The sequence below is a fragment of the Corvus hawaiiensis genome, chromosome 6 (assembly GCF_020740725.1).
Source record: "Corvus hawaiiensis isolate bCorHaw1 chromosome 6, bCorHaw1.pri.cur, whole genome shotgun sequence".
Classification (NCBI taxonomy): Eukaryota; Metazoa; Chordata; class Aves; order Passeriformes; family Corvidae; genus Corvus; species Corvus hawaiiensis.
Genome location: NC_063218.1, coordinates 56,431,949 through 56,447,454, shown reverse-complemented (window position 1 = coordinate 56,447,454; position 15,506 = coordinate 56,431,949). Strand labels below are relative to the sequence as shown.

General features: G+C 39.2%; 1 protein-coding gene and 1 long non-coding RNA gene across 3 annotated transcripts in view; one reads left to right on the top strand and one right to left on the bottom strand.

Annotated features, from left to right (window-relative positions):
- Positions 1-15,506, bottom strand: part of LOC125327137 — a 69,155-nt gene that overhangs the window by 15,238 nt on the left and 38,411 nt on the right. The window contains exons 2-5 of one of the 2 annotated variants that reach the window (XR_007204139.1): positions 8,911-9,007; positions 8,552-8,654; positions 6,350-6,510; positions 3,194-3,375 (exon numbers count right to left, since the gene is read on the bottom strand). This is a non-coding gene — a long non-coding RNA (uncharacterized LOC125327137). Of the gene's footprint in view, positions 1-3,193; positions 3,376-6,349; positions 6,511-8,551; positions 8,655-8,910; positions 14,071-15,506 lie in introns of those variants that run through there. The other variant, XR_007204138.1, reaches the window with a different exon arrangement.
- SPON1 (spondin 1) overlaps positions 1-15,506 on the top strand; it is a 185,802-nt gene that overhangs the window by 147,049 nt on the left and 23,247 nt on the right. Inside the window, exon 7 of the mRNA XM_048306230.1 lies at positions 7,488-7,552. Within this exon, the coding sequence (XP_048162187.1) occupies positions 7,488-7,552 (65 nt within the window). The remainder of the gene's footprint in view (positions 1-7,487; positions 7,553-15,506) is intronic.

Genomic DNA, 15,506 nt, shown 5'->3' with positions numbered 1-15,506 from the left:
AACCATGAGGCTGTAGTGTGCCAGAGGAAGGGCCCACATGGCAGTGTCCTGTCACAGCACTGCTGAACGTGTTGGGCATGGGAAGGGATGTTAAGTTGATTTCCCTAAAGGAATACTGCTTTCCAGATTACAGAAAATATAATTCATGGTAGGATCCTCAATTCCTCAATTTGTTAAAAAGCTGTATTTCTGGTCAGATGTTTTGGTGAGTTTGATTTGGGGGTTTTTCAGAAGAAATGGTAAAGGGTGGCTTAGACACAATACCTTTACTGAAGGGAAATTAAGCTGTTGTGATTGCCTCTGTACAGCAGCTAAAGCACATTGAGAAAATTTTATTGTGCATCCTGAATGGAAAAAATCCCCTGCATTGATTTGTCAAAGTGCTATCAAGGGTCAGGAAAGCTCACCCTCTGAGCTAATTTGCTGGTCTTATTTAAAATCCCTTGCTATTATCCAAATAATTATTTCTCCTCTGTTCAGGCTCCCACATTTGGCTAATGTGTAAGCAAAGCATCAGGAAGAATAATTGTGACACCTGGAGTCTCACTGCCAGCATTTACCAGATGACAGAATTGTTCTGTGCTCCCATTCCCTGGGCTGTTTCTCAGACCAGACCCAGCCTTCTCCTGAGGTTTCCTGCTGGTATTTAAGCAGTTGAGACTCACTTATTCCTAGCATGCCCAAGAGCCTGTCTCAATGCTTTCATCCTTGACTGTTTTGAAACTATTTCCAGGAGCCTGAGCAAAAAATGCTGTAGTTACGTGAATATGAATCTGATGAGTGAACCTAGTGATTTAAACCAGTTTTATCATTATCTCCAGTGAATGCAGGTTTTGTTTTGCCACTCAGTTGCATAACAGCTGCTTTATTGCACACAGAATCTGTTGGATTGCTGTCTGGAGTTTTCTCCCCATTTGTTTTCTGGTGTCCAAACTTTTGAGAGTTTAAAATAGCAGTAGCTTTGTAGCACTTAGGTTCAAAGGCTGGGTTAGGCTAAAGGATCGATGGAACTGGGAAATTTAAGACAGGAGGAGGTCAAAAGGGTGTGTGTTGGATAAACCTATTAAGCAGAGAGTAGGAGTTGCACCACTTAAGGTCAGCTCCAAAATCTAGTTTGATCCCCTACTTTAAAAAGTAGCCACGGTGAACTGTAGTAAATAGATTTTCCCTTGGGTTTGGCGAAGTAATTTAGGATCTCAGAATGTTTTCGTGGTCCTAGAGACAGCAAAGCATTCAATGTAGAATGAAGCAAAATGTGCAGTAGAAAATCATCATGCAATCAAGAAGTGGATTCCTGAGGGAGACTGTTTTCTAAGGAATCTGCTCAGGCAGAGAAAATGAGAGCTCAGATCTTCAGAGCATACCTAGGGCTCATTAACACACACTGCTAAGCTTTATACTCCAGAAAACATGAATTATTGCTTTAGTGGGAACACCCCAGATTATGTAACTGCACCTTCATGGAAATAAACCAGCGCATCTGATTTTCAATGTTGCCAGTAGCAACAGCTCTGTTATCAATTTCAGCCTACATTCACCTCCTGAAACCTCCACCTCAGTGAAAGGAAACCCTGTGGGACAGGTAATGCAGAAGGTTGTCAATGCAAAGTGAATCAGTGCTTTTGGGATCTGTAGTCAGATTAACAATGAACACACTTCTTTTTGCATCCCATCCTAGTAATTTAGAATTAAAATTCCTGTAATACCCTTAGAAAGCTTATTTCAAAACACACAGTGTCAGCTAACATCTGCGCAGTCACCATCCCGAAATCCTGAAATGGTGAAGCTTTAACACGTATTTCCGTATTTTCTGGGAAATGTGGACAATACCCACATTTGGGGAAAATTCTCAGCCTGATTATCTGACAGAGAGGTTTTTCTTTGTAAAAGTGAATACAAAATTGCTAAGTATCCAATTCAGGAAAGCTTTCCTGTACAGCACAGCAGTTAAACTGGGACTGTCTGAGGTGCTGGCTTATTTGCTCTCCCGAAGCAGGGATGTTTTCAGGCAGTAACAATTCAGAAATAGATTTAAATGCCCAGCTCTCCTTCTGTTTTTATTCAGTTTCACCGCAGCAGTATTTCTGTATCTATCTCAAGCCCAAAATTGTGTTTAGTAATTGATTGGTTATTATTAAAAGCCTGGAAATTCCCTCAGACTTTCATAATTGGTGAACTGAAAAACTCAGATTTTGTATTCCCTGAAATGACATTACCTATTTTTCAAAGGAAATAAATAAGACCTTTTTAATTAAAGAAATGGCTATTTGTACAGAGAAGTATTGAATTTGTAGGTACTATGATCAAATAATGAATTCCATTCAGGCATGTTTATATATCTTATAATATGTGTGGCTTTCTCAGCTGCCACAAAATTGCTGTCATAAACATAGAGAAGTCAAAGTAAAATGGGCAAACACAGTCCTGGTATAATTCCACTGGCTGAAATGCATATTTGCTGTTTTTTAAGATAATTCTAAACCTGTGCTAGTGGCTTTAAGTATAATCTGCCTGAATCTAAGTCACTCATAGACTTAAACAGAATTTAGTTGTCATGAAATGATAAAAATAAGCCTTTGTCTTTAATTATGGGCTTTTTTCCCTCTCAAATGAAGTAATTTGTGACTAAAAGCTTAGCCTTTTCAAAAGTGCTCTTTCTTAAGAACTGGAAAAAACCAGCTTTTGTACATACTTTCCTAAAAACATCTCTGCATGTTGAACTGCATTTTAGCTCTGCTTTTATCACAAAAATATTTTATCACAGAAAAGACAACTACTTCCTTTTTCTTTTAAGGTTTTTACAAATTTCAGTAATGTGCCTACATCAGTGTCCCTTTTCATTCAAATACATCTGCAAAACCGAGGTAGGCAAGATTTCTACAGATTTTATCAATACAAGAAAACATGCCATGCTTTGAGTAATATACCATGGAAGTCCATAATTTGTTGAGTATTAATTAATCAGGTATTTTGCATTAGATAATACTTTAAATGCAAGACTGGGTTTTTATTCTTCTCTGTGATTTCTGTTTGTCTGCACACAGTGGAGGTGGAATGAGGACAATTTATAGCAATCAAAAAGACTGATCAGATTTTGAGAGCACCCAACTATCCCTCCAAAGCACTACATCATTCTAATTTTTATAGCATTTGGTTCCCCACAGAAATGTGCAATACACTTTTTTATGCTCACCTTATCTCTTTCTCCTTTAATAACAAATTATTTTTGAGGGGAAGGATGATCCTGCAGGGGAAGATGCTATCTTAGAACTCAGATATGTAGGTTTGTTTGCAGAAGACATTCAATTCATCCTCTGGGAACTGAAGATAATGTTGCTTTTTCTACTTTTTAAGAGTCTTGTGAAAATGAATCCACTGTGGATAGAAAGGCATTCAGACAGTGTGAGGAGTGTTGTGGAAGGAATTAAATGTTCTCTGTTCTAAAACAATGGAATGAATGCCAAGCAGCAGCAGTATGAAATGAGTGAAATTAAGCTCTGGCCCAAATCAGGTGTTCTTCATTCCCACAGTTCATTGACTCTGACTCTGATTTTGATGTCAGATAACACAGCAATTTGTGTAGCTGAACGGAATCATATTGTTATCACAAAGTGCTAAGTGATCTGCACAGTAGTAGTTTCTAATGTTATTTGGCACACCTAAAATAAAAATAGTAATAAAACTTCTAGAAATAACTTCCAGTATGGAATAGATGCTAATCATGTTGGTTACCAAAAAGTGGCAGGACCACATGGGATAACTTACATGGCTCTCTAGATCCTACTAATCTCTCTTTTATTCCAAAGGCATTCAGATCATACTTAAAACTTTTGCTGAAAGCTTTCATTACTTTTTAATGGATGTTACCTTTCAAACATGTAGTTTTAAGTCCCCTTGGTTGAGAAAGACTTCTAATCAAATTCTATCTTTAATTCTGCCTTTTTGAGCGATGTCCCACTTTCTGTTCTTGAAGTGAGGAAACGTTTTTAATCTTTTGTAGGTGCACAGTAAAAGGTTTTAACTTAGCAGTGGTTTTATACCACAGGGTTCTGTGTGTTGTCATTTAATTACTTTATTCTGCATGAGCATTCATTTTTACGTTGCAGGAACAAATGGATGTAAAGCAAAGGATTAATTTTTAACAACTTCAGAGTATCAGTAAGGCTGTCAGTATCTGAATGACAGTATCAACCTTTTAAAATCATGCTATTGGACTTTTTGGAGAACAGTACTTCCATAGGGAACAGCGATTGAGTCAAACACTCACCCCCAGGTTTAATACCAGTGTAGAAAGTGGATGTGGAGAAAAGGAGAGTTGTTTGCTATTTTTGCATGTTTTAATTTAGGCCACAATCCAAATTAAATTGAAGTTAATATAGAAACCACTTTGGCTTCACTGGAGCAAGTTTTAAGCACGTAGAGAAGGAGCCATTCTACTTCAAATGGAAGCTGGAATCCTATAATTGTACTAATAACAGAAATTGGAGAAGAAGCTTCAGGAGAAAGACTTTATACCAAGTTTTGTCAGTGATTATGTCTAACCACACTTGACCTAAGGGATTTTCATCAGCTCCAAGCAGGAGCTTTGGTGCCCTTCCCCTTAACTTCTCCTGACAGTGTAACATTTTGACACTCCATCATTTTACAAACAATCTCATTTTCTTTGCCAAAATGTAAGAGTTTCATTACTTCTGAATAATTGCTTCCAAGACAAATACAAAACTGATGACAAGACAACTTGCAACATACCACAGTGAAACATCCTAGTCCTCTTTTCCATATTTTGATGGAAATTCGAGATTTTGTTTACTTAAAATACTTTAATTAAAGCAAAACTTTGGGGATATGAAGAGTAAAATGGGTACAAATGTAGGGCAGCAAGCACTAAGAGAATGTCAACAAAATTACATTTTTATTATATAAAAAAAAGTGGGTTTTTTTTCTCTACTCTAAAGTCTGTGCAGTTGGGTTATTCAAAGCAGTGGGGTTACATCAGCTGGTTATTTATTATTAATTTGTGGATTTCTCTTCAGGCATTTCTTATCCTCTCAGCTTCTACCACCTGCCAATAATTACAGCTACAGAGATTGGCTGGCAAATCCAAGCACAGTAGCTTTTCCATAGATTGCTCTCTATCCATGGATCGATCGCAAGGCTGTGAATTCCTGGACAGCGTCAGTTTCTGTGGGCTCTTTAAATTTATTGTGTTTATTCTCAAAAAGATGGAGGTCAGCTAGAGAGTCTGGAGGCAGAGGAAGGTCACGGCTTTCTGGAGGAACTCCCCAGCCTGATGATCCTGCAGGAGGCCATGGAGATGCAGGACTGTGGCAACGCCTGTGGCAAGTGGGGCTGGGATCCCCAAGCCTGGCAGCCAGACCTCACTAGAAATGTTGGAAATGTGCGTGATAGGGACACCTGCGTCATTAGAATATCAGTCTGGAATAGTAATGACTTAACTCAAGTTGTAGCTTAATCCTTTGTAATTGTCAAAGAGCTCTAGGTGTGAAAAAGGTGTGTTTTCATTCCACACTCAACAGAACACCGCATTCTTCTATTTTTTTTTTCTTTAATTTTGATTCAGGAGGTGTCCATGAATTCAGTGTTTGCATCTGAATTTTCACCTCCTTTAAAATTTCAGGGATGTCTGAATCTTCCGTACTCTGTTCCTTATTTCCTTCCCTCTGCACTTTCTACTGAGCTATTAGTCCTTGCTCGTCTACTCTTGGTGTGCATTTTTAATTCGAATAGCACATGCTGAAATGCTTTCAGACATGACTGATTTTGATACTAGTGACATAATTACTGCCTGCTATTAGATAAGGAGTGTATTACTTTAATAAACGTAGCCATCTATGCTCATGACAGACTTTCATTGGGATGTAAAATGCACAGTTAATAATTTTGACTCAAATCTCTTCTCAAGGCAAGTAAATGATATACCTGGCTGGAAAGCTTTAGGGTATTGAAACTAGGAAAACTAAAAATGGAGGCAAATTCCATTGTCAGAGACAGAAGTCTTTTAACTTCAAACCTTTAACTTCATTAATTTAATCAGTTGCTTTTTAAACCACTTTGAGTGCAAAACTGTCTCTTCTACTTTTGAAAGCAAGGAGGTGAGAAGAAGGCTGCCCTATATGAACCTGGATGTGATGAATCTCTCCTTCATGGATCAAGCAGGCTGGGAGAGAGTGTTGGGCTGGTGCTGCTCACCCAGGGTGTGCCTGCCCCCGAGGATCTGCCTGCTGGCATAGCCCTGCTGCCTGTTTGATTGCTCCCTGTCATCACAAAATTCTCTTTTTTCTAACTGTATCAGTAGTGTGGGAGCTTGGCAAAATATCTTTATACTTACTTGCCTTTGTAGAGTTGGATTTTCAGCTGTCTTAGCTCAGGACACTTCATGCAGTATAGGATTTTTCCAGGCATCTGGATTTATCAAAGCGATTGCCAAAAAGTGGTTTTTCCAGCCACTCACATTATGGGAGAGGTCATGTCTCATGTATATTCCTGAAACTGGAAGCATTGTAGGTCACAGAGAGGGCCCATCAGCTCTGTAATGCCCTTGATTTGGTAAAAAGAGGGACTCAGAGAATATTGAGAATGGTAGAAACAACCAGTGAAATCTGTTTTCTTTGAACTGGGGTTGAACTGGTATATGGACTAGGGCTAGTTTGGAGTGTCAGAGCTATTGCTATCAAGCAAGGAATGGCACTGTTATCACTAAACTGAAGGGTCAGCTCTGCTGGAAGTGCCAATTACTGGTAATATATGAAGTGGGTTTCTTGGTCTAATTGGGAAATATTTTTAAAAGACAGTAGAAATAGTGGGAGTGAATGGTGAACTTTGTGTCCCTCCAGGTGAATTACTGGTGTGGATTCCTAAGGGAGATGGGGAAAATGCTTCTATAGAAGTGTGATAGATGTCTTTTGGGCATCAGAGACTTGTTAATGGTCTCCTGCCTTTGTCCTGAGTTTATTGTAGCCATATAAAGTTTAAAAGTGCTGATGCAAGGATTACAACAGACTTTAGGAAATAATCTCTGTGCAGTGCTTTGCGGCACCGTGGGCTTCCACAGATGGCTGCTACATTTCACCCTGGAATTCTCACATGCATAAATGGAGAGCAAAGAGAACGTGCTGCCAGAGCAGTGCATCCACCATGGAGCCTCTACATCCTTCCACACATCCTTACATATGTACAGATAATAAATAACATATCATACATGCTCACAGGGTCTTCTAGGTTGCCTGATACAGTTTTTATCTGTAGATCTGTAATGTGTTAAGAGCAATTTTTCTGTCCTTGCTTTGTATCAACCTGGTGAATTCCTGGTGGAAGCTTTCCCTCAGCTCATGATGCAAAACTACCAAACTGCAAACTGCTGCTGGTGCTTAAAGCTCATAGTCACAGTATGATCTAGTGCCTTGTACTTTTTGCTGCTGCAAAACATATTGCTCTCATTGTAAAAGTGTCCTTTGTCTCTTTCACAGAGCGATGAGGTTTTAACAGTCATCAAGGCCAAAGCACAGTGGCCAGCCTGGCAACCTCTAAATGTGTAAGTAAGTAGGGAATTGTCTGTCTCAAGAGCTTTGTGTTGGGTGTTGGCTAATGGGCTGCTCTAACCATTCACTCTGGTAAAAAAACAATCAAAAAATTTGTTGATAGATGAGTTTTTCAACTTTTTTTGTGTGCGTGCGTGTGTGTGGTGGTGGGTGTTTGGTTTTTTGTTTTGGTTTTTGGTTTTTGGGTTTTTTTCCAACATCTGCTTCTCTCTTTCTTTGCTTTTTAGCATCTCTTCATTTTTTACATGCTTTGGTTGGCTAACTGTTGCAGCAGGACCATCTCATGGAGTTTGTGCCTCCCACACATAAAGGGAGATGTTTATTCAATGCTTTCTCAAATATGTTATACTGTTCTGCATGGAGTAGCAGCATTTTGTGGCATCCTGTCTCACACTCTGTGCAATGCACTGGTACAGCAAACACTCATCCACCAACAAAAAACTCTTAAAGGGTTTTCTTTAAAAACAATCTTTAAAATGCCAGCTTGAAACACTCCATGATGGCCTCATGGTCCTGGTGGTGCCAGGATGTTTCACCAAGTGAGGCAGAAATTTGCTTCCCAGGATCCTGACTCTGGGCTCTCCAGCACTCAGCAGAAGAGAGGAGAAAACTTCTCTTTCAGGATGCTCTTGAATTTCCTGGTGGCTCTTCAGGGGAAGTGGGGGAATTGTTGGGGTAGGGGTGGTGGTTCCTGGATAACTTATCTACACTTGGCCCAAAGTTCATACTCATTATCCAAGCCCAAATGAGTGAGACCTACAAGAAGTGACTAAAGATGAGAACCCACTAGAAGGGGTCACCCTATTAGCTGGCAGTAAATTAAGCCCTTGGAGAAGCATGGCAATTAGTTTACTGCAAGATTGTACAGAACAGATAGTCCCGATTCCTGTTTCCTGGAAGCAGTTAGTGAAACACTGTGTCTGAGTTTGTTATCTGCATTTCAGAAAGTATGTGAAAACTTGAAGGTTAGTTAATAAAAAAAACCAACAAACCTGCAAAAGAGTTCAGTTTTCAGAAAACATCCCCTACCCTTAAGGGGCTTAGAATCTCTTAAGCAGCTTAGGACTTAAGCTATTCACTTCATCCCTTTCCCCTCTGCAAAAAAAAAAAAAAAAAAAAAAAAAAAGGTTAGAAGGTGAACTCAGCTTAAATAGTGAAAAGATTTCTGATAGTTGATCCCTCCTTAATCTAGAAAAAAAAAATAAACCCGACAAACAAACTAAAAAAGAAAGCCAACACCAAAGTATCAAAGTATGAAATCCCTCCTAGCATGGAAGCTAAGGAAATTCATGAAAAGGAAATGGTTTGGGAAAAGACTTTACCACTGTGAGTAACCTTGAGAGCAGCTTACCTGAGCATAAGATGGATTTTCCACCACTGGAATATATTTCAAGCCTCAGCCACAGTTGTAGGCTCTGCACAGGAGCTGCAGGTTAGATTTCTTTGGCCTGTGTAATGCAAGAGGTGACAATAATGGCATTCCTTATTTACAGTCCTATCCTGCAGGTTTCCAGGATTTGGATTTGGTAGTGTTTGCCATGTAGTAGTTGTGGATAGCAGTTCTATCCTTCCTGCCTTCTTTCCATTCACTCCAAATTAAGACTTTAAAATTGAAACTTTTTCACTGTTGTGCTCTGATGAGTTCTCGATCTGAAACAAGCCGTTTATTTTTTCACTCCAATTCCCGTCACTTTCCTAAAGCAACACTTATGTCTGATGTTTCTGTTACCAAAGTGAACAATACCACCTAGAATTGGCTGCTGTGGGTGCTTGGGAGGCTTTGGCATTGCCAAGAGAGCAGGGTTGTGCTTTGTTCACAGAAAGCTGGAGAGAGGATGTCCTGCTCCAAAGTCTCAACACATCATCTTGAATATATTATTACATCACAAAAATTAATGCTAATTGAAGTGTGTTGCCCCAAACACAATTCCTAACTTTGTACAGCCCTGAGAAACTTCACAAAAATTTGAGTGTGAACAATTTCAGATGCTTTCTAAGGCATATTCTTTCACAGACATGCCTGCAAATGTTTTTGCAACATCCTCCACATGTTTTTTCAGTCAATTCTTACCTTTTCTAGATGACAGTTCTCACCTTTCAATAACATCAAAAAGAATAAATCTTGGCATTTTTGCTTTCAAATGCTCTGCAGGGGTTCCCTTAACCCTTCACTTTACAGGTAGTGTTTGATTTCTGGCTTTTTAAACAATATTTTTTAATCATATTTTGACATGGTGTCCTGTTTTTTGATTCCTCTTAAAACATATGATCTAAGCTTCACAAGAGGACAAAATTTTCAATATCCTTTAACTGTGGATAACCTCCCATTTTCTAGAATGGATTGCCCTTGGAATTTAGATTAGAGCTCTGCAAGTATTGGATAATGGCTCCTCAGGATAAACATTTTTTCTATCATTATGCATAGCACAACCATCTTACTAATCAAGAGTCGACTAAAAGTCATGAATATTCTTTTTTTTGCATAATCCTTGGTTATGTATGTAATGGATAAGAGGGTGTGACAGTAGTGCCAAGGTGACATTACAATGTGCCATAATAAGCCCAGCATAAAAACCTTCCCGAGTGTGCTTCACAACAATTATAAAATGCATGATATTAATTTCTTTATGGAGGTGTGAAGTGTCAAAAGTTGGAAAACTCAGCCTGCTCTCAGGCTGAGTTTGATTCCAGCCTGCCCCTGGACCTGGCTCCTGTCCCAGCTCCCCCAAACAGCGAGGGACGCTGCAGCACCTCCTCTCCTTCCGGAGGACACCAGTTCTTGCTGCATCTTGAGTAGCTGCTGCTGAGCCCTGGTGTTTCCACTCTGGTCACCCCCAATAGCGTGGGAGGATGGTCCTGGCTGGGCACCTCCCAGGGATTCATCACGGAGCTAAATGGCCTCTCTGCTCCCGGTCAGTGAGGCTGTGACTCCCGCGGCCAGTCACACCTCATTAAGAAAAGGTTTGGGCTCTGTCGATACTGAGGGCATGAAGTGAGTAAGTCTGTGTCTAAATCTGACCAGGGTGTTAAAAGTCTTCGGTTCATGACACCAGAGATAAGGAGGGAAATATAATTGGGAGCTTTTCCTCTGCTAATGGAGAAGAAGTGCAGATCCAAGTGGGCATGAAGTGTCTCCCCAGGGAGAGTTATTTAGCTTCAGATATGAGTTCAGATACAAGAAATTACAGTAGGGACAGAGACAAACTGTCAGCCCTTAACAGGGAAGGATACAATGACAGTAAGTAATTCTCTGAAATGCTTTCTGTTAATTACAGTTCAGCATATTGGCATCTCCCAGTGCGATATAATGTGAAAACAACATCCTGCCAAACTTCACTGTCTGTTTTTTATTGATCCTCTCCTCAGTTCCTGTATGTGCCCACTCTTTGTCACTGTTTTCCATTTTTATTTTTCCTCCTATCACTCATCTTCGTTTTCCTTAATTCAGTTTCTTAATTCGGGGCACCAGCATGCAGAAAACTCTCCTGAGTTTTTCCACGTAGGAGACAGCTTTGGGTGATATTTGTGAACCAGTTTTATGGTTGCCTAACTGAAAGAGCATCACTGGTAGCCTGAGAAGGATGAGTGCCAGAGCAAGTAATAAAATATTTTGCTGTTGCTTATATTTGAATTACCAAGTTGTGTGCCTGAAATTCTGACTTTAAAGTACTCGCAGGGAGTTCATTCTTCCTTGAGCACACTGGTATCAGTCTACAGCATGGTGTCAAATCAAAGTAGTTTTTCTTATCTTTCTTGTATAAACAAGTGCACAGCTCATTTCTCCCTCCCTCACAGCCATGTTTCAGGCAGAGTCAAATTTTATTTTCATACCCAGCTGCAAATCATTGGCCTTTGGCAGTATGGAGGATAAAATATATCAAAACCAGATAGTACCACTGGTATCCGAATCTGCATATCTGGTACCTGTAAAATAAACAAGCCATGACAGAAAAATTTGGGATAAGGAAGGCAAGACTTTTGAAGTTAATATGCATCAAATTCATGGGGAGCTAGTACCTTTTTAAATTTTGCCTTGAATTCCCTGTCCCAAAATATATGACATCTTTTTTTTTTTTTTTTTAATGGGCTGTACTCATTATTCCTTTATTCCTTTTATTTCAAATCCAGACATCACTATTGAGACACAAAAGAAATATTTGAATTGCAATTCTTGTTTCTAATCAGTCTTTTGTATTCCCTGTAAACCAGGGAAGCACGTAGACCTCTGCAACACTGTGGAACCTGAAATTCTGTGTACATGTACAGCCTACCACTGATAAATACAAACATGGATCCCATACAGGATGGAAATTATTCTCCAGTATGTAAATTTAAAGTTTAGTAGGTCAACCTATAGCAAATATATTTCAATGCAAAAATTCAAGGTGTTTTATCTTGGTAAACAGGTGAGAGTACCTGACATCTAGAAAGGTTAGCTTTCTCTGAAGTATACACAAGAATTTTCTTACTTCTCTCTCATTTTATTTTTTTTTTCTTTGATGCAAAAACTTTTTCTTTCCAACCTTTTTACTTTTCCATTACCTTTCCATTACCTTTCCATTCCTAGTTACAACCGATGTGCCCTGAAGTGAGGCGCTTTTCTTTACTATAATTCTGAACTATCTGAAGTTTAGAAAACTATCCTTTCCTTCCTTAGTGTCTCTCCTGTTTCCATTTCACCTCTCCGTGCTGTCTGTGTGAGTAGCCATGGTCCTGTGGTTTCCCAGTGGCTCGGGGCTGTGCCCAGATTTACTCTTTTTCTCCCCCACTTAAGCAGCTCTTTTCCATTTATTTAGAGATTACCTGAGAACGCTCCAGTAAGCACTTGTGAAGCTTAGCATAAAAGGAGGCCTATTCCTTTATAATTCCCATGGATGGAAGTATTTAGTCCAAAGTTTATATTTTAATAAGGTTCCCCCATCATCCCCTAAAATTATCCCATCAACCTCTTTCCATTTCAGGTTTTGCATCCCTGTGATATCTTTTCTCTGACTACAGAGATGTTAGGGCTGTTTTTCTTGGCTTGCATGGAGGGTATCAGAAAACGGGACAGCATATTCCCAAGTATGGGTTTTTAGCATTATTTAGATAATGTGACTTAAACTGTTCCAGAAATCAAAGAGTAATTTACAGAAAGCTGGTGGGAAAAGAAAAACTGTTCTGATCCAAAGTAAGTCTGAGTTGACAGATCATACAAGCTGGAGGGGAAAATGCTGACATACTTGCTTGCATTTTCCTCCCTTTATTCTTGAATAAAAGTTCTTTCAATCTTCCAGAATTCCTCTGTCACAATTTGACAAAAAATGTTCGGTGTACATTTTGATCCTGCAGTGGATTTGCTCTGATCAATAAGTTTCCATTACAGCATTTGGGAATTGAAAGCCAGGCCACAGATGTGTCTATTTGAGGTTCCTGTGTTGGTTTGCTTATCGTTTTACTTTTATTTTATATAAATTTTTAACTTTTGCACTCTTTTTTCTTACTTTACTGTAAATTGCTTCTGTTCCTGTGCCCATAGAACTTTCCTGCCTTAAAACAGCCTCCACACTTAGATCACTGAATGATGTGATGTTGTTAGATGTTGTTAGATAGAGAACATCCTCAGTCAGAATTGGAACTCCTTGCTCTCTTCTGAAATGTAAGAAAATAACACCATCTCCTCATCTTATTCTTCAGTGTTAAACAGCTCCATTTATTGCGGCTGTAAACACCTAATTCACAGTCCTTCAGTTCCTGAGGTGTTTACATACTTAAATACTTACGAGTGACATTACTGTATGGATAAAAATATAACCAACAACCCCATGTTTTCATAAGGATGAGCAGACCTCTCTCAGGCAACAGACTGCAACTAAACCATATTGAAACTTCCATAATTTAATTGTTTCCCTGCCTGTTTAATCAGTAAAGGCCTGATCTTCAAGCATAACTTTTAAGTCAGCCACACAGGCATATGCTCAGCCAAATAAAGGGTATCACCCCAAGGACGAAATGTCTGGGTTTGATTCTGCTTTCCCCTGGTGAGATTTGTATGTTGACACCTCCCTCTGAATGTAAAATTCAAACCGGCAACCACTATCACACAGCACATTCTTCCAGCTCAAGCCTTGCTGTTCTGCATGGAATAGTTGAATAATTATTAGCCAGAGAAAGAAAGCAATCACTAGGATTTTCCCCTTCAGAAAAGGGAGGAGAGACAGCAGAGCTTTCTGAAGGGAATTAATCTCTAAAATGTTTGGCAAACAGTGAGGTAACAACTTTGTAAGATGGGGAGGGGGGTATGTGTGGAATGGGTACAGATCAGCTGCATGTTCTCATTAATTAGCTAATTAATTAATAATCAATGGCTTTTTCCCTTTCCTAGCTGCCTGGGAATAGAGACTGTTCCTGGAGAACAGAAATGTCTTGCTCTATTTCCAGGGTTTTACCTTCTTTTTTTTTAAACACCTTTACAGAACTTAAAACAGAATGCATGAATTAGGTACATTTGAAAAGAAAACACTTAGATTTGTCTCCTTTTTTTCACTGTTATTTACTGAATTCAACTTAAAACCCACAAAGCTGCTGTTCAACCAAAGATGCACTTTTAAAGTAAATTATAATTTACTTATATCTAGTTGAAATTGATTTTCTATTACTTGCTTCATTTCTCTGCACTGAAAATAGGAGAAAATTACAACATTTGCATTAAATTAAAAATAGATGAAGTAGTTCTTTAGAATCAAAGTTTCAAGTAGACATTCCTTTTTGTGATGTCCTATAAAATAAATGTTATTTGAGGAATCTTTTTTTAAGATTGTCAGACAATCTGATAGAATTAATCTTTTTTTTTTAGGATTTATGTAATTGATCTGTATACCTCTCTGTCTGGAGATTTTGAGAAATTAATTTACCAGTTCAACTGTATGAATTATCTATTTCTCTCTAAGCTGCATATGTGGATAAAATATGTGCACATAAGCCACAACTAAAGCTGGCACTTTTCTTTTAATAAGACCTATATTAAAAAAATACTTACAAGCTGTAATCAAAATCAGTATCTTGTTGTGCTACCTACATTTGGAGTGATTTGTTTTGGAGAGATTAATGTGTACACTGTTGGAGAAAAAAGAAGCAGATGTACAGAGTGGATTTGTGGCCTTGATCAGTGATTTTACTAGAGCAAAAAAAAATTTTTCTATCTCTCTGTTTAAATGTTGCCTCAGATTTTGGTAAAACCAAGCTGCTTATTCCCTTGTATCATGTTTTAATGTTGAGACAGTCCACTGCAGTTATTTATTACAAACGCCAAGGTTCAAATAATCGTGCAGCTTATGCCAGTTACATTTTTTAAGGCATGTCAGATAGTGCTGATATGTGCTGAAATCACATGACAGCAGCCCAGGTCTGAGCCAACTGAGCCTGGCAGGACAAAAAGAGCAGAGAAGATGCCAGTGTGCAGCCTCAGACAAGGTTTGTCCCCAGCACGAGCTCAGAGTGCCCAGCACAAACTCACACCAACACCTCTGCTGCCAAATCTTGCCTCAGCTGCTGCGTGAGTGCACCAAAATGAAACCACCTTTACTGCTCACATGTACCTTAAATGACCTTCCCATAGAGCTGCTTTCACTTGCTGTAGGCAATGCTACACTTTTTGTAGGGCCAGAAAGTGTTTGTTCAGAGCCTGTAGAGTTTGTTTAGGTGTTCAGGAAACCCACACATCTTTGCTGGTCCATCAGTTGTGTCAGCAGGACATGGACACACCCAGGGATGCCCTGCACCAGCTCCTGTCTCCCTTACTGGCTCAGTGTGGACACACCAGCACACCAAACCCAATTAGAAATCCTCCCTCTGTTTTCCTCTGGAGCCAGATGTTTGCTGTGTCTCTCTTGGAATCCCAGTGGCAGCGCTGAGCGCTGGTCTCTACTAAATTTTAATCAGCATTGAGAGGGGAAGATTCAAATCAAT